The sequence below is a fragment of the Ahaetulla prasina genome, chromosome 13 (assembly GCF_028640845.1).
Source record: "Ahaetulla prasina isolate Xishuangbanna chromosome 13, ASM2864084v1, whole genome shotgun sequence".
Classification (NCBI taxonomy): domain Eukaryota; kingdom Metazoa; phylum Chordata; class Lepidosauria; order Squamata; family Colubridae; genus Ahaetulla; species Ahaetulla prasina.
In genome coordinates, this window is record NC_080551.1 from 22,138,824 (window position 1) to 22,165,207 (window position 26,384).

The 26,384-nt window shown below is 46.2% G+C and overlaps 1 protein-coding gene across 3 annotated transcripts; it reads right to left on the reverse strand.

Moving 5' to 3' along the window:
• Nucleotides 1-327: 327 nt before the first annotated feature.
• Nucleotides 328-20,413, reverse strand: C13H15orf39 (chromosome 13 C15orf39 homolog). Of its 3 annotated transcripts, none has more exons than XR_009152025.1 (4): nt 19,918-20,413; nt 6,070-9,520; nt 868-1,916; nt 328-764 (listed from the first exon to the last, which is right to left on the reverse strand). XR_009152025.1 is itself a non-coding variant. In XM_058156394.1 (4 exons), exons 2-4 carry the CDS (start codon nt 9,458-9,460, stop codon nt 1,880-1,882), a joined length of 3,462 nt encoding a protein of 1,153 aa, XP_058012377.1. In that variant the 5' UTR covers nt 9,461-9,520; nt 19,918-20,413; the 3' UTR covers nt 1,732-1,879. The 3 variants fall into 3 exon arrangements, 2 of the variants coding, with proteins under 2 accessions (XP_058012376.1, XP_058012377.1); XM_058156394.1 differs by lacking the exon at nt 328-764 and adding an exon at nt 4,685-4,718 and having other exon boundaries at nt 1,732-1,916; XM_058156393.1 differs by having other exon boundaries at nt 328-1,916.
• Nucleotides 20,414-26,384: the final 5,971 nt, after the last annotated feature.

Below are 26,384 nucleotides of genomic sequence, written 5' to 3' on the forward strand. Positions count from 1 at the left end.
CAGCCCTATAAAAATCAAAACTGAAACACACAGGGGCGTGGTTTTGTTCCACGGTTTTAAGTGTACAAAGCTGGTCATGTCACTTTTTAAAATACAGGTCCTTTTTTTATATATATAAATACAGGAAAAAGTGTAGTTTTCTTTGAACTGTATTTCATCAAGTGGGTTGGTGGACTTAACAGGACTACTCAAGTTGAATTTTTTTGTCTTTTTTTTTTGTGTGTCTTTTTAAAAAGAGGCCTATATAGGTCGTCCTTGAATTACTATCAAAAATTGGGACCAGAATTTCTGTCACTAAGCAAGGCGGTTGTTAAATGACCTTTTCCCCCCCTCAGTTAAGCAAAGCACTACATTTCTTAAGCGAATCCTACAGTCGCTAAGTGACTCCAACAATTGGAGAAGCTGGATTCACTTAACAAGTTGCAGTTGATTTACTTAACAATCAAGGTGATAGAATCAGACATGACTGGATTAAAACAACTGCCCTGCTTAGCAACGTAAACCATGGCTTTCCCATAATGCCCTTGGACAAGCGTCATTCTAAAGACACTCTAGGAATTGGAAAAACTCGCTACCGCCGGAATTCAGGACAGAGGATAGGCCCAACAGGGAAATTCCTTGGTATATCTTGAGAGCCCCATCCGTGGTGAAGTTCTGTAAAATGTACCGTGAGATTCACATTGAACTTCTGGTGTCAGTTGGGACAACGGGAAGGCATTTTGTAAACCCAGCTCAGCTGTGGTCACAAAACAGGGGTCTCCAACCTTGGCAACTTTAAGACTTGTGGACTTCAACTCCCAGCTGGCTGAGGAACTCTGGGAGTTGAAGTCCACAAGTTGCCAAGGTTGGAGACCCCTGGTCCAAAACATTGGTTCAAACCCTGAAAGCTACTCCATTGTGTGGTTTCTGGAAAATGTTATGGAGCCCTGAGGTGGTGAGGACCACAAGATGATAATCTGAATCGGGTCCAAGTCAATTTAAGCCAATGTGTGTCGTGATGAAGCTGCGCAAGATGTAGGAAAGCCCATTGATAGTTTCAGCTGTGTTCCAATCTGACAGACAGCCGGATGAATCAAATCTCCCCTCTTCTCTCTCAATTTGATACACACACACAAACACATACCCACCCACTATTCATTCATCCAGCTCCACCCAACCTTTCTTATAATCCTGCAGAATCTCGAGGTAATATTGCCACTCTGGCTCGCTATCATATTTCACCTCATAAACTGTCTTCAAAGGGTTCTTGTGGGGCTTGTGAACGCGAAGTACCACGCCCTGATACCAGGCCTCTGTCTTGTCCTTCTCCTCGTACAAGTGCCTGATCCTCTTCCCAACAAGTTCTGGATACTCAGAGGGCAAGGGAGGAACCTTGGCACAACCGTGTCTCCGATGCTTGAAACGCTTTAGGAGGAGTGGTGGTGGAACTTTCTTCCCCTTCCCTGAAGGACCAAGAATCGGAGGTCCTTGAATGTCCTGAAGAGCATTCTGGAATTGGATGTGAACCATGGATTTCCGGAGGTGAAGGATCTTGGAAGCCCTGGTTGCCCTCCTAGTGACCTTCGCAGTCAATTGAAGCTCAAGAGCCCTTGGCTGTTTATGGGATGGCCTCCTAGCACCAGGGCAAAGAGTGAGTCCCTTAGTCTCCAAGGCTGCGTCTTCCTTAGGAAGCACCTTCATCCCCTTTAGCACACAACCACGTTGTAGGGAAGGTGAAGAACATCTGGCCAGGGTCTCTTCTTTATCTTCTGGTTGGAGAGTCTCATAATGCAAGGATGTAGTTCCAAAACAGGCTGCCAATCCACATGTTTTGCCTTTGGTACTCTCCTCTCGGAAGTCCTGGTCAAGAGACTCAGTGGTTGCATCTGTTCCTAACGCCTCAACTTCTCTGTTTGGGATCGACTTCGCAGGATCCTCTGGGAAAATGAAAAGCACAAGAACAGTGAACTGAATGAGCATCTTCATTCAGAAAATGCTGTCCACAGTTGAGATCCTAAACTCTTCTTCCAACAGTTCAACAACTCTCCTCCATTCTCCAACTAGTCCAAAACTGTTCTAAAGGGAGAATGGATCCCACTGGACAACTTCTAAGACTCGCTTCATTTCAGATGATGGAGATTCTTGGGCAACATCCCCATCCCAAAAGATTTCTTCATCTCAGAGATCTTAACAAAACCAAGAACTCCAGATGTGTTGAGATTACAGTTTCCAGAATTCCAGAAAAAGGAAGTATAATCTCAACACACATTTTGAAGAAGACACCGAATTCTCCAAGGTTGTCTTAATCAAAAGATCCCTTTTCTAATGCTCCAGGAGATATCACACCGCAGCCCAATTGCCAAGGATTGTTCTGTCTGTCCTTCTCTCCTATCGCTCTCTGTCCCTCTTATCATCATCATCACCATCATTTCTCTCTCTCTCTCTTTAACATCTATCTATCTATCTATCTATCTATCTATCTAACTATCTATCTATCTATCTATCTATCTATCACAATTATCTTTATCTTATCTGTCTTATCTATCTAATCTATCTTATCTATGTATGTATGTATGTCTTATCTGTCTGTCTGTCTGTCTGTCTTCTCTCTCTCTCTCTCTCTATGTCTATCTATAGCTATCTATAATCTATCTATGTCTATCTATAGCTATCTATCTATCTATCTATCAGATAGATAGATAGATAGATAGATAGATAGATAGATAGATAGATAGATAGAGACATAGAGATAGATAGATAGATAGATAGATAGAAAGATAGATAGATAGATAGATAGATAGATAGATAGATAGATAGATAGATAGATAGATAGAGACATAGATAGAGATAGATAGATAGATAGAAAGATAGATAGATAGATAGATAGATAATCTATCTATCCATTTATCCATCTATCACTATCCATCCAAAATCAGAACAGCCATTGCTCTTCTATACATCAGATGTCATTTAACCCAGGGAAGCCAAGGACCAAAAAAAGATTAAAGCCCCATTATTTACTGACAAGATGCTCTTGGGCTTGCCTCTGGTTTTGAAGGAGCATCATGCGCCGTTCGAAATGTCCTTCAGGAGCGCCTTCAGCCCTGTCTAAGCGATAATTGCTAACCTCCAAGGCCTTGTGTGTTTTCCACAAAAGGCACCTGTAATGGCATAGGAGAATGACCTTGGGAAACAGGAGGAAGAGACGCAGCCTAGACAACTGTCTGATAAACAAAATCGCAGAGTCTGAAGGAGGTGGAGAAAGTGACTCAAAAGGGAACTGCCTTAGTTTTGAAGACAGCAAAAGGGAAAAGAGGAGGAGGCCCGTACGGTTGCGAGGGTCATACGAGGTTGTCCAAGCAAGAAGCACAAACAGGAATGCTAGCTCTCTCTTTATTGTAAGGTTACTTTAACAGAATCTTGCAAGCCTGAAAGTACCAGGAGCCCCACTCAGGTGACCCAGAATGCACAGATAAACCTCCAAGTGCCTTAAGGATGCAAAGGACCAGCTGTCTGCAAGGAGCATAAATCCTTCCCTTCCCCACCATTCTGTCAGAGCTGAAGAAGCTTCTTGGATGAGAAGCAAAATGTCTTCAAAGAAAAACCAGAAAGTCCATTTCCCTCTTGAAAAAGCACCTTTGGGATAACCATGACCTGGATGACTGAGGATCTCTTCAGACTTTTAGCTATACAATTTGGGATGAACACCCTTGGAATGGTGTGGGAGTAGGAATGAATTTCCAGAGGGGGGAAAATTGCAGACTACAGGAACCATTTGCACCACTCAGGTGACCCCGAGGACACAGATAAACCTCCAAGGGCTTCAAGACCTTCAAAAAGGATGCAAAGGACCAGCTGTCTGCCAGGAAGATAAATCCTTCCCTTCCCCACCATCCAAGTCAGAGTTGAAGAAGCTTCTTGAATGAGAAGCGAAATGTCTTCAAAAGAAAAGAAAAAAACAGAAAGTCTAGTTGCCTCCTGAAAAAAAAAAAACTCACTTCTGGGACAACCATGACTTGGATGACTGGAAAATCTCAACAGACCCTCTCTAAAAGTACATTTTTCCCCCCCCGTGTTTTTACAGTCTAAGAAATGAGGTAAGGACTCTGGATCTTTTGAGATGTTTACCCAGCTCCATTCCTTCCGTGGATCCCGCTGCCTCTTATCCGACCACTGCCTTGTCTGTGGCTCTTCCTCCTGTCTGACAGGGTCCTTTCCAAATACCTTCCAAATGACGTCAACTTAGTTCGTCCGCAAGACTCAAGCATTGCAAGATTCCGTTAACGTAGCCTTAGAACAAAGACAGAACTGGTATTCCTGGGTATTCCAGGTGCTTCCCATCTGGATTACCTTGCAGGGATAACCTCTATCTATCTATCTTGCAAGTCTTGAAAGGACATCTCTTCCCCCCCTCCCTCGTTTCTGCAGCCCGAGAAACTAGCGAGGATCTCTTTTGAAATATTTGCCTGGCTCCATTGCTTCTGTGGGCTAATCTGCCGCTTCTTATCTGTCCATTGCCTAGTGTGCAGCTCTTCTTCCTGTCCCCCCCAAGGCCATTCCCACACACCATTACAGCACGGAGCAGCACAGCTAGATCACAAGAAACCCTACCACCTCAACCTGTGCCCTAAAGGCCTTCCACAACTCCCAACTATAACCCAGCAGCAATGAGCAAGACGCACCCACGCAGAGAACGGATACCTACTTGGAGGTGTGCAGGCACGCCTGTGAACTTGGACCTGGAAAAAAATAAAGGTGTCGAGAATCATCTGAAATGACACTGGCTGGAGGGGGAGGGACAGTTGGTCAGAGCTAATGAAAGCGAGGCGGTGAGTGTGGATGCGTGGGTGTCTCCATGCGATGTGGGCAACGGTACCTAATGTTCCGTCTTGCCCAAAGCTCTCCACTGCCAGGTTTTTCTAATACAGCACCCTCCAGCTGAACTGAGACTAGAACTCCCAGGGTTCCCAAGCTGCTATCGGGATACAACAGGGGGAAGAAAGATGCTGTTGAATTACGGAGGTTCTTCACCTCTGAATTACAGGTAGTCCTCAACTTACGACCACAATTGGAACAGAAACTTCTCTCGCCAAGCGATGTGATTTTTAAATGAGCCGTGCCTAATTTTCGCCATGGTCATTAAGAGGGTCCAGCTCATTGACTTTGCATGTCAGAAGTCCCCTGGGAAGGATGCAAGGGGTCATCAGGTGACCCCCCAGAACACCGCAACCTTTGTAAATATTTTTTCAGTGCCACCGTATGTCAGGCCTGGAAACCATACTAGACTTTAGGGTTCCAGACGCTGCCACATTTTTCCCCTAAGGGGAAGAAGGGGGGTTGAGGGGTATGGTAACATTCTTCAAGCGGTCAAGGTCGGATGGTGTTCACATCTGCAGGAAGAGTGGCGAGAAGATATTCGAATGAACTGGGAGAACGTGGGACCATGTGACCAGCAAAGGGGTCAGGGGGGTGGGACTCTTGGGGTTTGTATAACTGGGAAAAGAATCCGGAAGTTCAGTTTTGGAATTTCACTCATCGTGTGCCAGTTTCCTCATGCTAGTAAAGAACTCTGAAAGACAATGGCTTCTGAGTTTTTTTTATGCAGAAGAGGTTTTTCTGGAACCTTGACACCGTAACTTTGAAAATCCATTAAATGGGATGGTCGTAAGTCAAGGACTCCCTGTACCTCGGAGTCATTTGCCCATAATACAGGCAACTCAATTCCATGCCTTCTCTGCCAACAGTCTCGGGACATCCTCCCCTTTAGGGTTTAAGCACAGCCTACTCTCTTAAGATCCCTTTTCCTGGTCCTTTCCCCATTTAGAAAGCAGGATCCCACCAAATCTTTGTAGAGTTCACTGAATTCTGTCTCGGGCATCGACCCTGACCACTATGTAAATTTTCTACCCACATCTATAGGGAAGACCAACCAAAGCTGTGCCCATGCGAGTGGGAAAAGTGCCATGTCCAAAGCCCAGGAAAATCATACTTTTTGCAAGACAGAGAAGGGGAAAAGGAGAACAAAATGAGCATACTATATTCAGTTCAATTCTTAAAAGTTTCTAAAGAAGGCCAATTGTCTGCCCTTACCAAGCTGCTCCTTGACGCACTCATGCCAATGAAGGGTTAAGAGGTCCAGGTAAATGTCCGGCAGCTGTTTCAAAGCCAGCAGCTTCAACATCCGAGAAGTACAGCTCTTGAGGTCCAAGTCCCTCAACGCCTTCTCTTCAGACAAGGTGGTAGGACGCAGTTCCACCTTGTGGTCCTGCAAGACATGGTCAACCAACACACCAGGAAGATTGGGGAAGAGTTCCTCCTTCACCACGTGAATAGGGATGAAGGTGGCGCCGGCGCGCATCACGTGAGGGAAAGGACACTTATTATAGAGCAGGAATATCTCCAGTTGAGACTGCAACTTCTTGACAAGCACCTCTACGCCCTTAAAGGCCAACCAGATCTCTTTGCCCTTGGAGAGCTTGGGGCCTTCAGAGACCTTTGAACCATTTTTGGGCTTGGTGGAACTGACGGTCCTCTCCTGCAGCTCCACGGTGGACTCGGCCATCTCCAGCCATTCCTTGAGTTGGTCAGGGGAGGAGGTAGACACTACACCAGATATTATAGTGCAGACGCAGGTATGCACCACTGTGAAATATTGCCTGGGTGAATATTTCTGCTGACCAAGAAGCTTTTCAGTGGCGGGATCCAGAACCTGGAGCTCTCTAAGGGCAGGAGAAGAGCCAGGAGGGGCACTAAGAGGCAAGAGCGTCGAAGCATTGGGCAGCTGAGCATTCACGCATTTGATCTGCAAAATCAGAGTTTCGGAGGATGGCGTCACAGTCTGGGGAAGGCTGGGCTCAACCAAGGGGCCATTTGGCTGAGTCACTTGTGCGTCAGTCCCTTTTGGGGGGGAGACATCCTTGACCCCCCCAGAGGCAGCTTCTGCCGCGTGAGCTTTTAGGATTTTGAATTTCTTGAACAGAAAGGCCGCGGAGCTGTGAAAATGCCGGTTGCCTCTCGAATCGCCATTGATAGGCAGCACTGAGGTTTCTCTGTTTGCCTGGGAGGCCGAGCCCTGGCTGTCGGCTGCTTTCTCCTTGACTTCTTCACCTTGGATCTTTGGACCGCCAACGTCCGGAGCCTCAGCCTTCTTGGGCAGCTGCGGAAGATCAGGTCGCTCTGCCACCAAGTCTTCCGTTTTAAAGCTGAGGTCCAAGACATGGTCTTCTTGAGTGAGTCTCTCAACTCTATCATTGGAATGATTGGCAGGGGATGGTTGGCAGGACGCAGGATCAGTTGGACTCGAAAGCTTGACCTTGAAACTTTCCCAAGGGCCAGCATAATCTCCACCCCCTTGCCCTGTTGGGAGACTGTTTTTATTCAACTCAGCATCTCCACTTTTCGCGATCGTATTGCGAGTGGTTCCTTCCTCCCTCGGCAGATCCAACCTGGATTCTTCGGTGGATCTTTGAGATCCTGTCCAAGGCACAAATCCATTTTCAACGCTCTTGCTTCTGCTTTTGGGAAGCGACTCCTCGGCCTGGCAACATTTAGTGGCGTCCAGTTCCACCAAATCAGCAGAACCTTCTAAGTAGGCTTGGTAGGGAGCTAAGCTGAAGACGTTGTTGATGACAGGCATGGGAGGAGAAGACGTCAAGGGACCTTCCCGGCGTTCATGGAGTCCCTTCGGTTGATCCTCTGGGGACCAGTGTCCACGAGACGTAGACTGGATGTTGGGAGTCTTCAGAACGTTTTTGGGCAGGGCTGGTTTGGAGTAGGGATTGTGGCAGACAATCGGGCTATCAGAAATCATTATGCAGCCCCCTGGTTCATTTTTTTGAGGGGTGATGCTCCTCTTCCTAGATTCATACGTTAAGGAGAATTTTTTGCATGTCTCAGAAGATTCCTCCACCTCCCCCGTCACCTTTTCTGGCGGAAAAAGATCCTTCTTGCAATCGTTTTCCTCCGTCTTTTCAACCCTGTTGTAACAATGAGACAGCCGGTCTGCTTGATGAATGGAAGGGAAAGCTTGTAGACCCGAAGAATTTGTGCTGGCTTCTCTTGCAACACGGCTACTCTCACACCAGTCTGGAAGGCCACCTCGGCTGCGCCAAGGACTACAAGCTGGAGCAGGCTTTTCAGGCACAGCACAGGCAGAAACGGGCGTCTTTGGGCTGAAGTCCACCTTGGCGGTCGCATTCTGTGGGTGCTCGTGCTCCCTTGAAGAGTGAACCTCTTCAGAGGGGGTCAATGGAGGTGGGCCCACCGCCTGGTAAAGGTAGCTCTCCAGATGCCCAGGATAATAACTATGAGAGGTTTGCTGAAAATATGACCCGGGGAACATCTGCCCATCTTCACGGCTTGGTGGAGACCCAAAACCTTTGCAGGCCGCCAAAGCAAAGACCGAGTTTGTTTTTTCGGCTTGCACATAGCTCTGATGATACAACAACATCTGTTCGTGAGAAGTCAGAGGATACGATCCTAGAGGGTAGCAGGAGGGGGATCGCTCCTGGTACACTAGGTCCTGGCGATTCACCAGCAAGCTGGAAGGATGAAGAGGAGGAGGAGGAAGAGGTGGAGGAGGAGGAGGAAGAGGTGAGGGCGGTGGCCTGGACCACATGTGTTTTCTGGAATTGCTACCCGTTGTTGGAGACTCGGAGTTGCTTTTCTGACTTACAGAGGGGTAGCTGGCATCCAAGGAAGAGCCATTCTGTGCCCCATGGCATTTCTCCAATGTCTTATGGTAAGGCATGAAGCCAGCGGAGTGAACAGCACCCTCTTGGGACCCCTGTCGCAACTGCACCACACCATTCTCGGCCCCCGAGGTTTTCTTGGAGCCCGCAGTGCCGTAAACGTGACTCTTGGCACCAGTCGGCAAAGTGGAAGACGAGGAAGACCATTCCAAACATTTTGAGTAGTTCTCCATCTGCATTCGGAAGGTCAGAGCCCTTTTGGGAGGGTAGCCCGATTCCGCCCCGTAGGCGTGGCCTCGGTAAACCGGTTTGGGGGCTGCCAAGGTGGAGCAAGCTGCAGGAGCTGGAGGGAGATGCTGAGCTGGGTATCCCTGGACCCAACCTTGCTGGATGACGCCCGTGTGACCCACGTAGCTGGCCCACCGTTCGTGGGTGATACATTCATTGACCTTCTCAGAACCCGGAAGTCTCGGACGGGCGTTCAAACCTTCCATTTCGGACGGGCAGGAAGTTTTCTCTGTCCTTGGAGAGTGGCCAGGCGCGCCAGCCGGGCAATGGCTGTAGTTCTCGGCAGCCGACCAGTGAGTTAAAGTTTTGGGCGCTTCATGGCACTGGAGCGGGAAAGTAAAATAGGAGCCTTTATAACTGTAATGGTCTTCCATGGGGAAGTCGGGCAAACTACTTGACTGGCACAAACCCACCGGGAAGACATGGGTTGGGTCCACCTCCAGTCGAGGGCGCTTGCTGTAACTCATGGTGCTCACAGCTTCCAGGATCCGCTTCTCTGCCATTGGTAGATGCTTTGTGGCCAACGGGCTGGGCTACGAAACGGAGCAATCACTCGGATTGTTCTAGAACAAGAGATACGGGGAAAACAAAGAATCAGTCTTCACGCTTTTCCCACTTCAATTGTTATAAAAAAAAATATCTCGTATTTTGCAGGGTTCAATCTGGACCAGAGGTTTTGTCTTCCGAGCTTTCGTGCTGGATCTCATCCTCCGGGGACTTGAATCCAGCATGATTGCAAAAGCTTGGAAGGTAAAAACCTCTGGTTCCTGGTGGCCGACCCAAATGGATCCTACAACAGGTTGGATCCTACTTGATCCAGATTGGCTCCTACTTGAGGGGCAGCCACTAAGGAGATTTGTACAAATACAAATGATTCTCCAAAGCACCACAGGGCAGGACAAGAGACAGTGGGTTTGAAAGTAATCAAGGAGGGAAGCAATCTGGAATGAAGGAGAAACTTCCTAACAGTGAGGACAATTAACCAGTGGAACGGCTTGCCACCAGAAATCATGGGTGCTTCATCACTGGAGGTTTTGAAAAAGAGACTGGACAGTCACTCATGTGACATGGTACAGGTTTTCCTACTTGAGGAGGGGGCTGGACTAGAAGACCTCCAAGGTCCCTTCCAGCTCATTCTATTCTATTCTATTCTATTCTATTCTATTCTAATCTAATCTATTCTAATCTAATCTAACATTATCCTGGGACACATATAGCCGCCTTCATTCATAAACATACATTTGTTTGTTTTCCAATTTTTTCCCTCTTTGAAGTTACCACAGACCCACCCACCCCAAAAAAACGCTACTACTTACGACCTATTTTTCAGTGTTACAACAGCTGCAAAGCCACGCGTGCACACATGATAGCATTTGGGACTCTTGGCTACCACTTCCAAACCAAGGGAGAATTTATTATCCAACCTCTCAGACAGCATACAACACAGGCAAGGTTACAACACAAGACCTTGGCTACTTTGGTGGAGGCAGATGGGAATGGAAAACCCAAAGCATTGGAGGGAGGCATAATGTTCACCCTTAGAACCATGTTCAAATTCTGGCGACGCTTGGATAAATTCCAGCAGTCTGTATATTTTGGACTATAAGACGCACCAGAGTAGGGGTCTCCAACCTTGGTCCCTTTAAGACTTGTGGACTTCAACTCCCAGAGTTCCTCAGCCAGCTTTGCTGACTGAGGAACTCTGGGAGCTGAAGTCCACAAGTCTTAAACGGACCAAGGTTGGAGACCCCTGCACCAGAGTATAAGACACACCAAGATTTCAAAGAGGAAAACAAGAAAAAAAAATCAGTTTTTCACCTCTGCGCGTCCAGTTTTTGCCCTCCCCAGCCCCCAGGAGCACTCTGCAGGCCTCCCAAACCCTCTGCCCGCCCTGTTTTTGTGAAAAACGGGCCTGTTTTTGACAAAAATGGGACACGCAGGGCGGGGTTTCGGGAGGCCAAAAATGGCTGGTGTTGGTGTATAAGACGCATCAACATTTCCACCCCCTTTTAGGGGGTGAGTAAGTGTGTCTTATACTCCGAAAAATACGGTAGTTTACTTGGCAAGAATGTCGGAGCATTCATTGTGTGTTAAGATTATTATTTTTTTGAGTTATTGAAAAACCAACAGGAAATGGGGGTTTCCTTGTGGTCTTCCATCCAGTTGGCTAAAACAGATAGCACAATATGGGTTCCTCAGTGTCAACCGAGCCTCCTTCCTGTGTAGGGAAAAGATTTGCAGAAAAGATGAAAGGAAGCAGGAAAGCGGTTTACAATCCACAGGGAATTTTGCGGAACAGCACTTCGATCCTCCAGGCTACCGCTCCGAAATACAGGTAGCCCTCGACTTACGACCACAATGAAGCCCAAATCGTCTGTTGTGAAGTGAGTTTTGCCCCATTTTGCGACCTTTCTCCGCCACGGCTGTTAAGTGAATCGCTGCAGTGGATAAGTCAGTAAACCGGCTGTTAAGTGAATCCAGCTCGCCCGTTGACTTTGCTTGTCGGAAGGTCACAAAAGAGGGATCGCATGACCCCCGGGACATAGCGACCGTCATAAATATGAACCGGTTGTGCCAAACATAGGAATTCTGATGACACGACCACGGGCAAAAGGTTGCGACTGTGAAAAACGGTCCTAAGTCACTTGATTCTGTGCTGCTGTAACTTTGAACTTTGAATTAAATGAACCGGTGTAAGTTGAGGACTACCTGCATTGCCAAAAACGAACCGTCCCTGCAGAGTTCCCAAATTAAAAATCCCCCCAAAAAATCAATAAAAGAGTCTATAGCCCAGGGGTTTGCAAACTTGGCTCTTTTAAGACTTGTGGACTTTAACTCCCAGAGTTCCTCAGCCAGCAAAGCAAATTCTGGGAGTTGAAGTCCACAAGTCTTAAAAGAGCCAAGTTTGCAGACCCCTGGGCTAGCCAAAGAATCAGGCCACCTGGCCTTGAGCTCAGCACGAGACTACTTGGAAAGCCTTCAAATTGCTTCGTAATTCAAGATATTTTTGGTTTCTTGGCTGCTCAGAAACTGCTAAGTCAGAAGAAAGAGGGAGAGGAGAAGTTACGAGTCATATTACCAACGGAGCTGCTCCGTTGAGCCAAAGAAGGTCAGGCTGGAACTCTGCAAACATCTCCTGACCCACAATTCTCCATTTTCCCTGGAAATCCTTCCTAGCCTGAGCCTAACAGGAAGGAGGCTTTGCTATTGATGCCTCCATAAATAAGATCTATTTCTGCTCAAAGAAGCAAAGAGATCCCTCAATACTCAACCCCTTGGCCGAGTTTTTAAGACGCCGAGTTCCTTCCTCGCACCTGGGATTAAGAAACCAATGAACAACAATTCCCAGGATCTGTCACCACTGGTTGGTTTGCTGGGAAATGTAGTTTGCCAACATCTGGAAGGTCAGATGGTTTTCCTTCCTCCCCCCTCCTGATATTTTGCCTGAGCAGTGATGGAAGGGTTAAACGGCCCTGTAGGTCACATGCTAACTGGGGAATTCTGGGAGTTGAGGTCCACGCACACCTTAAAGTTGCAAAACACTGCCGTACGTAGACAGTTATCATCATTTTTGGCTCAACCTACGTTCTTCCAAACTTTGCTCTCTGATCTTGAACTGAGGCCACTCCCACCAACACTGGCAGGGCAAACCACTCGTCTATAACCAGAAAGAAAACCTCATTCCCTTCTAGCACTGATGATGGTCCCTAGTTGGGTTATGAAACATCTGCAAGCAAACATCCAAACTCAGAGAGCACCAAAGACCCCACGTGTCTCTGGAGATTGTCCGTCATCGACGTCAGGGTTGTCCCAAAGTTGCTTCCTTCAAAAGGCAGCTGGACTTCCTTCGTTTTTCCTTGACGTGTCGCTTCTCATCCAAGAGGCTTTTCCAGTGAACGAACTGAGGAAGCTTTTGGGATGAGAAGTGAAACGTCTTCCCCCCCCCCCCAAAAAAAGAAGAAGTTAATTCGCCATTTGAAAAAGCACTTTTGAGACAAGGACCCCACCGTTCAGTTCTGAGCTACAAATATTCTTTTCATGGACAATTTGCCCCAGACAAATGTAGCAGAGTAGATGTGGCCGGTGGCTGCCTTTCCCGGAAAATTCCTAGTCCAAACGCAGGGCACCATTAAATGTGCCGAAGTGAGCCACAAAAATGAAGGCAACAAACCCCCACAATGGTTAAGGCTTTCCAGCAGCACGGCCTTGACCAGGTTTTAGAGAGTAGGAATGTTGTAACCAGCTTTTATGATCAATGGTGTTTGCTGAGAAAGAGAGGAGGGAGGGAGGGAGGGGAGAGGAGGGGGGAGAGAGAGAGAGAGAGAACACATTCCCAAATTCGGTTGTTACAAGGAACTGTAGTTAGTTTGAAACTTTAAAAAAAGAAAACTTTTTGTGAGTGTAATAACAGAGTTGAAAGAAAGAGGGAGAAAGGGAGGGAGAGAGAGAGAGAGAGAGAGAGAGAGAGAGAACTTACAAAAAAAAAGATTGGGAAATTTCTTGGGAAAGAGAACTGGCTATGAATCGTGAGTGATATTCTACCTCATGCAATCAGGAAGGTAAGAATTACCGAAAAATACAACTGCTGTTATAGGAATATCAGGTTACAACCAATATCTCCATTTTTCCCCCACTCATGTGACCCCCTTCTAGCCTTCTCAACCTAATGTCAATAAGACAGTATTTGCAAAGCCAGTTTGGTCTACTGGTTAAGGCATCAGGCTAGGAACTGGGAGACGGTGAGTGCTAGTTCTGGCCGAGCCATGAAAGCTGGCTGGGTGACTTCAAGCCAATACCTCCCCCTCTCTCTCCCTCTCAGCCCAATCCACCTCACAGGGTTGTTGTTCTGGGGAAAACAGGAGGGAAATATATTGGATGTGCCTGCCACCTTCAGTTATTTGTAAAAATAATAAAGGTGGGATATAAGATAGATAGATAGATAGATAGATAGATAGATAGATAGATAGATAGATAGATAGATAGATAGATAGATAGATAGATAGATAGCTGGACAGAGATAGATAGATAGATAGATAGATAGATAGATAGATAGACAGAGGATGGAAAGAAAAAGAAAGAAAGAAAAAGAAAACAAACAAACACAAACATTTGGTTTTTCGAGGGTCCATTTGCATATGTAGTGACCTCCCCAAATAAGGATTTTTTTCACCTGAGGTCCCGAGTTGAGAACTTTTGACTTACTCAGTATTTCATCCTTAGCTATTATTTAGTCTCCTTTTCAATATGTTTATATATTTTACTGCTTTTAATGCTAATTTTAATCTAGTCATTACCGAGTGTCACATGGATATTTTTTTTCCTAAGCAATCAACCAACCAAGACTGCATTTTTCATCCTTATCAATCTGAGTTACTGGTTATTGGGATTAATGTTAGTACACCCTCTTCTCACTTTGGGTATAGGAAATGTTGAATTGAGCCAGTTCTCTATATTCCTCCATATTTAAATTTCTCTTAATCAGGAGCTTATTGACAGCGAATCCGGTCCTTTCAGACTAACAAATTATTAAAAGGCATAAAAGGTAAAGGTTCCCTTCGCACATACGTGCTAGTCGTTGCCGACCCTAGGGGCGGTGCTCATCTCTGTTTCAAAGCCGAAGAGCCAGCGCTGTCCAAAGCCGTCTCTGTGGTCATGTGGCCAGCATGACTCAACGCCAAAGGCGCATGGAACACTGTTACCTTCCCACCAAAGATGGTCCCTATTTTTTTTACTTGCATTTTTACTTGCTTTCGAAACTGCTAGGTTGGCAGAAGCTGTGACATGTAACAGGAGCTCACCCCATTACACGGCAGCACTAGGGATTCGAACCGCTGAGCTGCCGACCTTTCGATCGACAAGCTCAACGTCCTAGCCCCTGAGCCACCACATCCCTATTAAAAGGCATAATGAGCTTTAATTCACAAATGCTTACCCTTTTTAATAACTCCTCTCCGTCTGAAACTACCAAATTCTTTGGCTTATCCAAAACCGACACCGATTCTTATTTCCCAACGGGACTGTTAGCTAATTTATGAGAATTTCTCTGGCATTTTTTTTAAAGCACAGCATCTAATTGGCCTGAGACTTAAGATTCCCTGGAGTGTTAGACACACCTTAATATATTTTTAAATCGTTCTCTTAGATAGCGTACCTTCCTCTTTTCTTTTTTTTAAAGATTAAAAATTTAGCCCATCATGATCAATAGAATGGAATATATTTGCTTATTGCAAACAAATGTTTCTGTAAGGTCCAATATTAATATGTTTAAGCTCACAAATGCCAAACAAGAAACTTAAACAGAGGCTTGAGTAAAATAGCATTTAATCTTGATCAAGCTTAAATGGTTAGCTGTTCCAAACACATACAAGACACATGCAGGGAAGAACTACAAACAAGAGAGGGAATCCGAATCCCTTTTATATTCTTTAAGACCCGTCATAAACCTCCAATTCTGGCATCTTTGATTTGTGTATCCTGGAAGTTGGTTTGTACATCCCCTGAAACAGGTTAGAGCCCCTTAATGTGCACCGTTTAGCGTTATCTCTTCCTGATCAACTCTTTTGTGTTCACACTTGGCTATTTGGCCCCCTGGAGTGGAGGGAACTCAAAAGATCAAAGATGAGATATGTTCTTAGGCAGGATGGGGAGAGATAAGGCTCTGATCAAAAGGTGGGACATACAATTTGACAAATGCCAGATACTTCACAATACACCCCAATAACGGTCCAGGAAGTTAGTCAATGTGGCATGTTTGTGTTTTAACTACAAAGGGCATAATATATATGTCAGGGTCACAGGAAACCAATATTTACAGCATGCAAAGACATCATATAACATACATATATATATGTTGCAAGAAACAATTAGCAAGTTTCTACTAATTCTAGTATTTCAGTATACCTTATTTCCTTACATTTCCTTATCTAGAATGAAAAACAGTTGTCTCCCATAGTTAGGATTGAAGCCGATGTCTTCTTATCTAGAGTTAAACCAGATGTTTTCTTAAATGGGCATTTTATCTTTCCGATACATATGTTTTTGCTAAGCACATGTCTTCCTTTACGTATGATATGTTTTTGATAGGCGATATGCTCATTTGTTTAGATCTTACAAAAGGGCATTATTACCACCTATAGGATCTTTCATTGAGCCTTCATTTAAATTTATTGTAAACGTAGAAAGGAAAATATTCCAGGAATACATTCCTGGGAGAGAGGAAGGGCAAAGACAGACTCCCACATATGGAGATGTTGGTGTCTTGTGTTCAATCGTTTTGTTAGTTTTGTTTTGTTTGTTTTTTTAACAACATTGCCTCACTTTCCAGAGATCTCTTGCAAGGAATTTATGACTTTGACATCTTAAGACTTTCAGGAGTTAAAATCTGGTTTTGCTCACCTAATACCGGAAGATCCTGGGAAAACAAGAAACTCAAACTGTGTGGGTGGCTGCAGTTCCTTGGCTATACAAATCCTTCCCTGTTTAATTTCATTTGCAGGTAGTGCAAATTGGCCAAATTAACGACACAACTGGGACCAGAATTTCCAAGGCAATTGCTAAGTGAGTCGCGCTTCAATATTACAACATTTTTGTGCCATGGTCGTTAAACGAATCACCGATGTTAAGTGAATCAGGTATCATTAAGCAAATCTGGTTCTCCCCCACCCGCCACCCCTTGACTTTGCTTGTCAGAAACCAGCTGGGAACGTTGCAAATGAAAAAAATTTGACCCCAGGGTGCTGCAACCCTCATATATCCATACCTGTTGAAATTGCCTAAATTGTGAATCAACTTTTGACCAGGGAGATATTGCTGATGGTCGTAAGTGTGAGGATTGGTCATAAATTGCTTTTTTTCCCCAGTGCCGTTCTAAATTTGAATGGTCACAAAACAAACAAGGACTATCTGGGCTTAAAACAAAAGGGATTATTCCATATTTTCTCTCCCTTTTGCCTCTTTCAACAGGAAACAAGGCCTGTGTATTGCATAAAACCTTCCAATTGTTGCATCTAAAATTCACGTAATATATATTCACTGAAACTGAATTTATAGAAATGTTTTTTTTTCTACACATATTGCGGTGTGGGTTTTTTGGGGACAGGTTTTCTAGCAGATCTTAAAAAGTTTTACCTATATGCGTTGTGCGTGGCTTATATTATATAAAAATCACAGACCCGCAAAAGACAAATCAATAAATAAACAAAGAGCAAGGAGCAAACATGTAACTTTTGCCATCTCTTCCCAACTTAAAATAGGGGCACTCAAAATGTCAACAGGGTCTTAAAGGGGACACAGGACCAATTTTCATCCAAAAAGATTTTTTTTTCCCTCCCTAGAGTATAAGTCCTACTCTATTGAAGCCAGGGAGGTCTACTCATAAGAAAATATGCACATGGATAGCACATGGATACATGTCCCAGATGCATTAAACAGAAAAAGCAGATGCAATCTAAACCAGGGGTCTCCAACTTTGGCAACTTTAAGACTTGTGGACTTCAACTCCCAGAATTCCTCCGCCAGCAAAGCAAAGCTGGTTGAGGAATTCTGGGATTTGAAGTCCACAAGTCTTAAAGTTGCCAAGGTTGGAGACTCCTAATCTAAACAACTGGGATTCAAAATGCAACCGTTCAGCCACCTTATTCATCTCTTGACTCTTTTTATCTGGCAACTTTAAGACTGGTGGACTTCAACTCCCAGAATTCCCCAGGCTGAGGGAATCCTGGGAGTTGAAGTCCACCAGTCTTAAAAGTTGCCAAGGTCGGACAACCCCTGCTTTATAGGATTGGGTTTTTCAGAGCAATTGCAACCAATCAGCACCAAACATGTCAGCCTCTCATCCAATCAGCACTCACTAACTCACAGTGGTGGCATTTCCTACACCCTCCGCGCACATCACCTTTTTGTGTACCCAAGCTCTATAGTTACCACAAACATTGCTTTCACAGCTTAACCACTGCTCACATCTCTACAGGGGGCAAAATGTGTCCTTTTAAGAGCACAGCAGGCCACAGGTCCCTAGAGCATGTTTTCATGCGTGTGCAATTACACACACACACACGCACATCCCACCTATAAATCACACACACACACACCCCAGCAATCTCTAAATGGCTCAAGGCCACTTTTTGTAGCCCTCCAACCCATAACAGTTGATCTCGGTGTGGGGTGGGGGAGGCGTATAAAAAAGGAATAGACTAGAGCTGGAAGGGACCTTAGAGGTCTTCTAGTCCAGCCCCCTGCTCAGTCAGGAGAACTTGTATATCTCAGGTTCATATCATAGTCTCAGACAAGCGACTGTCCGGTCTCTTCTTAAAAATCTCAACTCATTTGAACATTTGGTCAAATGCAGAAGAAAACTCAAGCAACTCATTTAAATATGTTGTCACAGGCAGAGAAGCTCTTTTCCACAGAGGTTAGCTAAGGCAGCAAAATCCAGCCAAAAATAAATGCAGAGAGACTATCCCTGAGGATGGAGGCTCCAGCAGGAGTCCGAAAGTTCAGAAGACAAAACCTCTGGTCCTGGTGACCGATCCCAGATTGGCTCCTTACAACATTATTCTGGGGCACGGATGGATATTCGCCTCGTAAAATAAATACATGAGGTGAAATCCCTTTGCTTAATAAGGCAGCCCTATTCCACCCCCCAACCCCGTTGCTTCAGAAACTCCATTTCTGTTGAAAACCCAAGCAAAAAACTGACTTTTTAACAGGGCCCCAGCAGACCATGTACAGAGTGCTTTGGCATCCAATTTGAGCACATTTGGGGGAAGTAAAATCTTCTTTTTTTCCTCTTCTTTCTTTGGCACCTCCCTCCCAACCCACCCATCATCTCAGCAGCTCCTTCCAAAGTTGATCCTGGTTTAAAGCCGGCTAGTAGTGCCCAAGTCCTGGTTTAAAGCCGGCTAGTAGTGCCCAAGTCCTGGTTTAAGGCCAGCTAGTAGTGCCCAAGGTGGAGGAGAAAGCGGGCAGTTGGGAGAACATGACGCTGGGTGTCCATTCTCCCACCCCCCTCAAAAAAAAAAACCCAGTCCTTTGGCTGTCTTCCACCCTTCATAGACTAAACAAGATTTTTTTGGTCTTATTATTATTATTTTTTTAAAAAAGAAAACCTCTGTTTATCTGGGAAGAGACACTCGGTGCCAGCCACCACCCAAACAACCCCCCTCCCTGCACTAAAAGAACAACACCTGGATGCGCTCGGTTATCTTCCCTCCTCCTCCCGCGGCCCTCCCCCACCCCCAGAACATGATGCAACCAGAGAGCTTATCAAACCACCTCTCTTTCGACACAAAGCCTGCTGCGGATCAAACCCCCTTCCCCACCGTCAAGAGGCGCGGGCAGGGGAGGATGGGAACCGAAGTCCAACCGAGCTGGAGGATGTCCCGCTTTGGGGGAGGAAGGGGGGAGGGGAAGAAGGGGTGCGCTTCCCCCCCCCCTTCTGCAAACCTACTCGAGAGGAGATCCCCTGGAATTCCATCGGGGGGGGGCGGAGACCCCTTTCTGGGGAGTTGGCCTGAAGTTTTTCAAAGCAAGCAGCCGCCGTCGTAGCAAATCCGAACCGCAATTAATCATTAATCAACATCATCATAACGATCCGGAGCTTTCCACCGGGTCGGGATGGGATGTGGGGAGGAAGAGGAGGCGATCCCTCGCCCCTTTCCCCCCTCCCTCCCAACCCACTCCCCTAAAAAAGAAGCCCGCAAGCCTGACTTCCGTGTAAACACGCCTCTGAGCTTTTTTCTCGCCTTCTTAGCCCGTCACGTGCGAAGCGGGAGGCAGCCTTCCTTCCAGGCGCTCCGGATCATGACCAGCAATGCCCCACCCGGTGGAAACAGCTCGGCTGCGCCCGATGGGGAATGTAATCCCTCTCTTCTCTCTCTCTCTCTGCGCCCGATGGGGGATGTAATCCCCCTCTTTCTTTCTCTCTCTTCCTCTCTTTCTTTCTCTCTCTCTCTGCTCTCACCTCCGGCTCCCGCAGCCCTCGCCGCCGCCGCATCTTCTTCCCGGACGGAACTTCTGCGCCCGGACGGAGAGTTTGCAAAGGTTTGGGGGGACTGGGGCGCGCTCGCCTCTTTCCTTCCTTCTTTCCCTCTTTCTTTCCTTCCTTCCCGAGTCCGAGCTCCGTCTGGGCCCCTCGATCCGGAGGCGCTCCCGCTTTCCACTGAGATCGGACGAAGCTCCGGTTTAGTTAGCAACAGCAGCGGGCTCCGCTCTCCGGGCGCCCGGCAAGTCCCGCCAGCTTGATCCGAAGTGGCGAAGGTGGCGCGGCCGCTCCTCCCTCTCTCTCTCTCGCCGGTCCCTCCCCGCAATCGCGATTCGCGAGTCAAGGGCGGGAGGAGGAGAGGAGGGAGGAGGAGGAGGAGGAGGAAGGCACCCACGGGTGTGGGGGGCGAAGGGGGGAGAGAGGAGGAGCCGGGACCCGGGTGCGCCCAGCCAATGGAAACCCAGCGGCCAAGCAGCCGCCAGAAGTTTGCGCTCTCAAGCCGCGCCTGCTCTTCCTCCTCCTCCTCCTCCTCTCCTCCTCCTCCTCCTCCTCCTCTTTCTCCTCCTTCTCCTCCTCGCCCTGGCACGATGTGCCTTCCGGCGGCGGCTCTCCCCTCCCTCCTTGGCACAACAGCCTTGACAGGTCAGCCTGTCCCCAAGCCGATCCGAGTCGCCCACCACCCCCTTTGCAAATTCCAGTGGGTTGCAACTTGCTACAGATCGCGCAGGCTTGGGCGCCCGAGGAAGGATCCGGAGGTGCCACGCGCGAAGGACCCCCCTCCCCCTCCCCTTCCCTCTGCGCCCGGCTGACTTCTAAGGGACGCCTTCCACCTCCCTCCCCCCCCTGGCCCTGCGTGGCACTTTTTTGCGGTTGAATTCTGTAAAAGCGCAAAGGCGAAGGAAGGGAGGGGGAGGGGAGAAATGCCGTCCTCTGCAGGCCGCCCAGATGTTTGAAGGCGAAAGCGCGATTCGGAGACGCGTGGGCGGGCGTGCAAGTGGCCCGAACCCACCGTCGGGACGGGATGGGGCGGTAGGAGTGGGTGGGGGATATACCGAGATCGGAAGATTAGGCGAAGAAGATCGCGCAAGGCGACATAGATAACCTACAGAGAGCGCTCGTTTCCAAAGCGGTTGTGAGACACTGTTGAATTACACACACAAACACACACACACACACACACACACACACACACACACAGATGTCGGGACTTTGGAAAAAGTGCAGGGAAGAGCCACTAGGAAAGCAAAGAGATCGAAGAGGTTGACCCAGAATTCTCACCCCAAACACAAAAGACCAGGATCTGTCATGGGAAGATCCCAGCTCTCTGGAGAAGGCCCTAAAGGTGGGGAAGATGGAAGGATAGAGAAGAAGTGGACAACCCAGCAACAAGGTAGAGGGACTCAGCTATAGTGGGGGATGGGGCCACCATTGGAAGATCTGAAGAACCAGGTTAGGCACCGATCATTATAGAGGTCAAATCTATGGGGTAGCTAGGAGTCGAAAAGCCACCGGATGGCACATGATCAATAATCAATCAGGTAGATAAATAAGGATGGAAACTTTGTGTGTCTACAATCCATGGACAACATCCAAATGAGTGTTCCATGAACTGTAGCATGTACCACAACACCCATCAGTTCCTCTCTTGGATGAATGGGATGGAACCCCGCCTAATGTTGCACCAACCACTGGGCACATCTGCCATGGGTACAGTAGCCAGATAGGTCCACTGGTTATCCCAAACTTCAAGCAGTGACCAGATTCTATCCCTGTGGGGTTTTTTGTTTGTTTTTGGTTTCCCTGGAACATCTGAAGGAGATCCATTTCAGTTGGACCAAAGACAAAATCTTTCTGCCAGAGTAAAAAATCCACCATTCAAGGATTTTGGATCATCCCTGGGCCTCTAGGGAGAAAGAAGCCTGAAATCATGATGGTTGGATCAAACAGAAACAGATCAGGCAAAATGTCAAGGCCATCATAGCTTTTCAAGTTGCCACTTTAATCTCTGCAGAATCCTGGCCTACTCTAGCCCCAAATTATAGCTGTGAAAATATTTACACACCCCTCACATCCTGGACATAAACTGTTTCAACTCCTACCCTCAAAACGACTCTATAGAGCACTGCACACCGGAACAACTAGACACAAGAACAGTTTTTTCCTGAACGCCATCACTCTGCTAAACAAATAATTCCTTCAACACTGTCAAACTATTCACTAAATCTGCACTACTATTAATCTTCCCATCGTTCCCATCACCCATCTCCTCCCACTTATGACTGTATGATTCTAACTTTGTTGCTTGTATCCTTACGATTTAAATTGATATTGATTGTTTCCTGATTGCTTATTTGTACCCTATGACTATCATTAAGTGTTGTACCTTATGATTCTTGATGAATGTATCTTTTCTTTTATGTACACTGAGAGCATCTGCAGCAAGACAAATTCCTTGTGTGTCCAATCACACTTGGCCAATAAAAAATTCTATTCTATTCTATCCAATGCACACCCACTTATTTATTTAGGTATGGTTAAATGAACCCCAGGAGTTGGATTTTGCACACCACCAGAAATTGTAGACTCGCTCCATGCACAAAACACACCAGCCGAAAGCCCAATCCTATTTTGGCCTGGCAATGCATGAAAATAAATGTTTTAAGGGAAAATTTCACAGCCTACTTCAGAGATCGAGCAATGCTGCAAATCATTTCCTAAATTAAAATTTATACTCTAAGCCAGGGGTCTCCAACCTTGGCAACTTTAAGACTTGTGGACTTCAACTCCCAGAATCCCAGAATTCTGGGAGTTGAAGTCCACTAGTCTTAAAGTTGCCAAGTTTGGAGACCCCTGCTCTAGGCAACTATGAATGAGATCCCTGTCTCTCACCACTTCCACCCAAAGAGAAAAAAAAAAAAGCGATAATCCTCCTGTGGCCAACGCTGAATTTATCTTGCCTCTCTGTTTGATACATCAGCTAATTATTTCTGTTTAGATTTCAGCTAAATCAACAAACCTGGCTTAGCAGGGCCTTCGTGGACCTATCAACTCAAAATTAAATCCCAAACAATAAGTCGGATTTACAAGGAAGGGAACATTTTATACTCTGTAACCTTTTAAAGTAAAGCAAGGAGTTAAGGTTGCAAAGGGGAAAGGAGAAGTTATGGGTGATGCTTTATTGTTGTATTTTAGCTTATGATTGTTAGATGTAATACCCTGTATTTTGCTCTGGGAAGTCTGGGGGGTGGGGAAAGGGTCGAGGGGAGGGTGGAGGGGAGAGGGCGGAGGGCGGAGAGAGGTGGGGGGGGGATAATTGCTGGGAAAAAAAATTGTAAAACTTTTTCAATTTTTAAAAAAAAATGAAGTAAAGCAAACAGATCTCAAAGTTCGCTCCCCCAAATCACCCATTAGCCCTGGTTTCGCAAACCAAGGTTTGGTGCGTTCACACAGCCCACTAATCCGTAATCCGAGATTTACAACCGTTTGGGTAGGGATGACATCCTGCACCTACCCCAGTGGTTCATTAGCTGTGGGCACACTCGGCAAACTATGGTTTATTCGACCCAGGTTTTTACATTCCGGCTTTGTTCGTGCAAAACTCTGAACCGCAAAAAGGGAGCGTAGGAATTGGGTTCACACAACCCACTAGGCGTAACCCACAACCCACACAACCACTAAGGGGGATGGGTTTGTTGGCAATCCGTTGGTTCCCGGGCAAAAGAGAGGTCTTATATTACACGCCGCCAGCTGACATGTTATTACCCGTTCCTCTGCTTTGCTATACCTCATGTTTCCCTCGCCTCTCTCTCTTGCCAACATTTGCCAACAAGGGAGACTTGGAGCATGATGCAAGACCCCTCTGACTTCTGACAAGGTGCCAATTCAGAGCGGAGAGCTTCCTCTAACAAGATCCTCGGGGAGGAAACCTTTGAAATCCTGCAGAAGAAAGCAAGTGAGAGTAACCCATTACAAAGATGATTGAAGATGTATAATTAATGTAAGATCGGACCTGCCTGGCTACTACTTTAGAATGAAGGGAAAGAAGGAGTAGAAGAGAGAAGGAGGAAAGAGAAGAGGAGGAGGAGGAAAGGAAGGAAGAGGGGAAGAGGGAGAAGAAAGGAGTAGGGAGGAAAGAGGAGAGGATGTAGATAAGAGAGGGGGAGGATGGTTATGGAAAGTAGAAGAAGGTAGAGAAGGAGAGTAAAAGGAAAAGGAAGGGGGTGGTGACTGGGCAGACCCGATTAATTGTATATGATGGTACATTAAATATGTTATTGGATATGTTATTGGATAAGAATGTCAAAATAAAACTTTTTTGAAAAGAGAGTAACCCATTACTAGCTACAATGCCCAGCTTTGGCTGGACTTAGAATAGAATAGAATAGAACAGAATTTTTATTGGCCAAGTGTGATTGGACACACAAGGAATTTGTCTTGGTGCATATGCTCTCAGTGTACATAAAAGAAAAGATACGTTCATCAAGGTACAACATTTACAACACAATTGATGGTCAATATATCAATATAAATCATAAGGATTGCCAGCAACAAGTTATAGTCATACAGTCATAAGTGGAAAGAGATGGGTTATGGGAACGATGAGACGATTAATAGTAGTGCAGATTCAGTAAATAGTCTGACAGCTTCCATGGTGCTTAGCCAACGCTTGGCTTGCTAAGGGGGCACACAGTCATCCAAGATCCTAAGCGTGAGGGTCTTGTAATGCCAAACAACATATAAACAGACTTCATGGAATAACAGGGTCGGAAGGGACCTGGAGGTCTTCTAGTCCCACCCCCGCCTGGGGACTTAAACATATGAAGAACGGTTGCAGGAATTGGGTATGACTAGTCTAGAGAAGACCTCCAAGGCCCATTCTGACTCTTGTTATTCTGTTCTGTTCTTCCCAGGTAAAGGGTAAATGATAGAGAAATGAAACTTTTCCCATCAGCCATCTTTCTCACAAACCCTTATATCTTTCTTTCTTTCTCTTTCTTTCTTTCTTTCTTTCTTTCTTTCTTTCTTTCTTTCTTTCTTTCTTTCTTTCTTTCTACCTACCTACCTACCTACCTACCTACCTACCATCTATCTAACTACCTCTATCAATCTATTGTAGGAATTTAGCACCCACCCCCCTCCTAGAAGAATGAAATATTTAGAAAATATTTAAAAAGGCAGAATATATTTCCCTGGATGAGAAATGGAGAAACATGTTTTAAAGACAAAGCAACTCCTCCCCCAACCTTTGTCAATGGGCCATTAAGGCCTGAGCCAGTCCATTGTCTACATGACAAAGATAGGATTAGCCCCTACCCATCTAGCAACAGAATCTTACCACATGGCAAGACTCAGGCAAGCTTGAGGGACAACCTACAATGTTAGCTAAGACCCCCACCCCCTGGGAGTCTGACAGCCAATCAGGGTACTCTTCCTGTGCCCCAGAAAGTTCAAAGCTCAGAAAAAGCATAAAACCAGGGAGCACACAGGATCTCATCCCTTTTCTGTTCAGGATCTCAAGCCATGTGATCCTGACCACCATTAAACCATCTTTCCAAGCAGCCTCCATGTTTCCAGTGTCTTTGTCCCCACTTGGAACTGAACCCAGATGGATATTTCTTCCAACACTATCTATCTATCTATCTATCTATCTATCTATCTATCTATCTATCTATCTATCTATCTATCTATCTATCATCTATCTATTTCTCTCTCTCTCTCTCTCTCTCTCTCTCTCTCTCTCTCTCTCTCTCTCTATCGCTACCAACAATTGCTACCAACTTGCCTTCCACTGAGGACCTGTATACCGCATGAGTCAAAAAGAGGACCGTGAAAATATCTACAGACCCCTTGCGTCCTGGACATAAACTGTTTCAACTCCTACCCTCAAAACGGACGACGTTATAGAGCACTGCACACCAGAACAACTAGACACAAGAACAGTTTTTCCCCAAACGCCATCACTCTGCTAAACAAATAATTCCCTCAACGCTGTCAAACTATTTATTAAATCTGCACTATTATTAACCTTCTCATCGTTCCCATCACCCATCTCCTCCCACTTATGACCGTATGACTGTAACTTTGTTGCTTGTATCCTTACGATTTATATGGATATTGTTTATAGTCATGTGGTTTTCATTTTGGTGCACTGTGTTTCCGTTTGCAACACTTTATTCAACTTTGTTTTAGGCAACTTTGTAGAAATTCGGGTACCGGATGGGATAATGACAACTACAGTTAACAATCAATGCTGCCTCACTCTTACTCTTTCTGAAGTTATAATTTATGGTGTGTCTAGAACTAAACCACATTAACAGGTCAAATGCCATTCAGAGGCGCTTGTCTTCTTCACTGGCAAAAAGAGCCATGGTTATGAAAATGCAGGGATCCATAAAAGAGGAGGGGGAGGGGAGGAGGGAGGGAACAACATCTGGAATCAAGGTCTC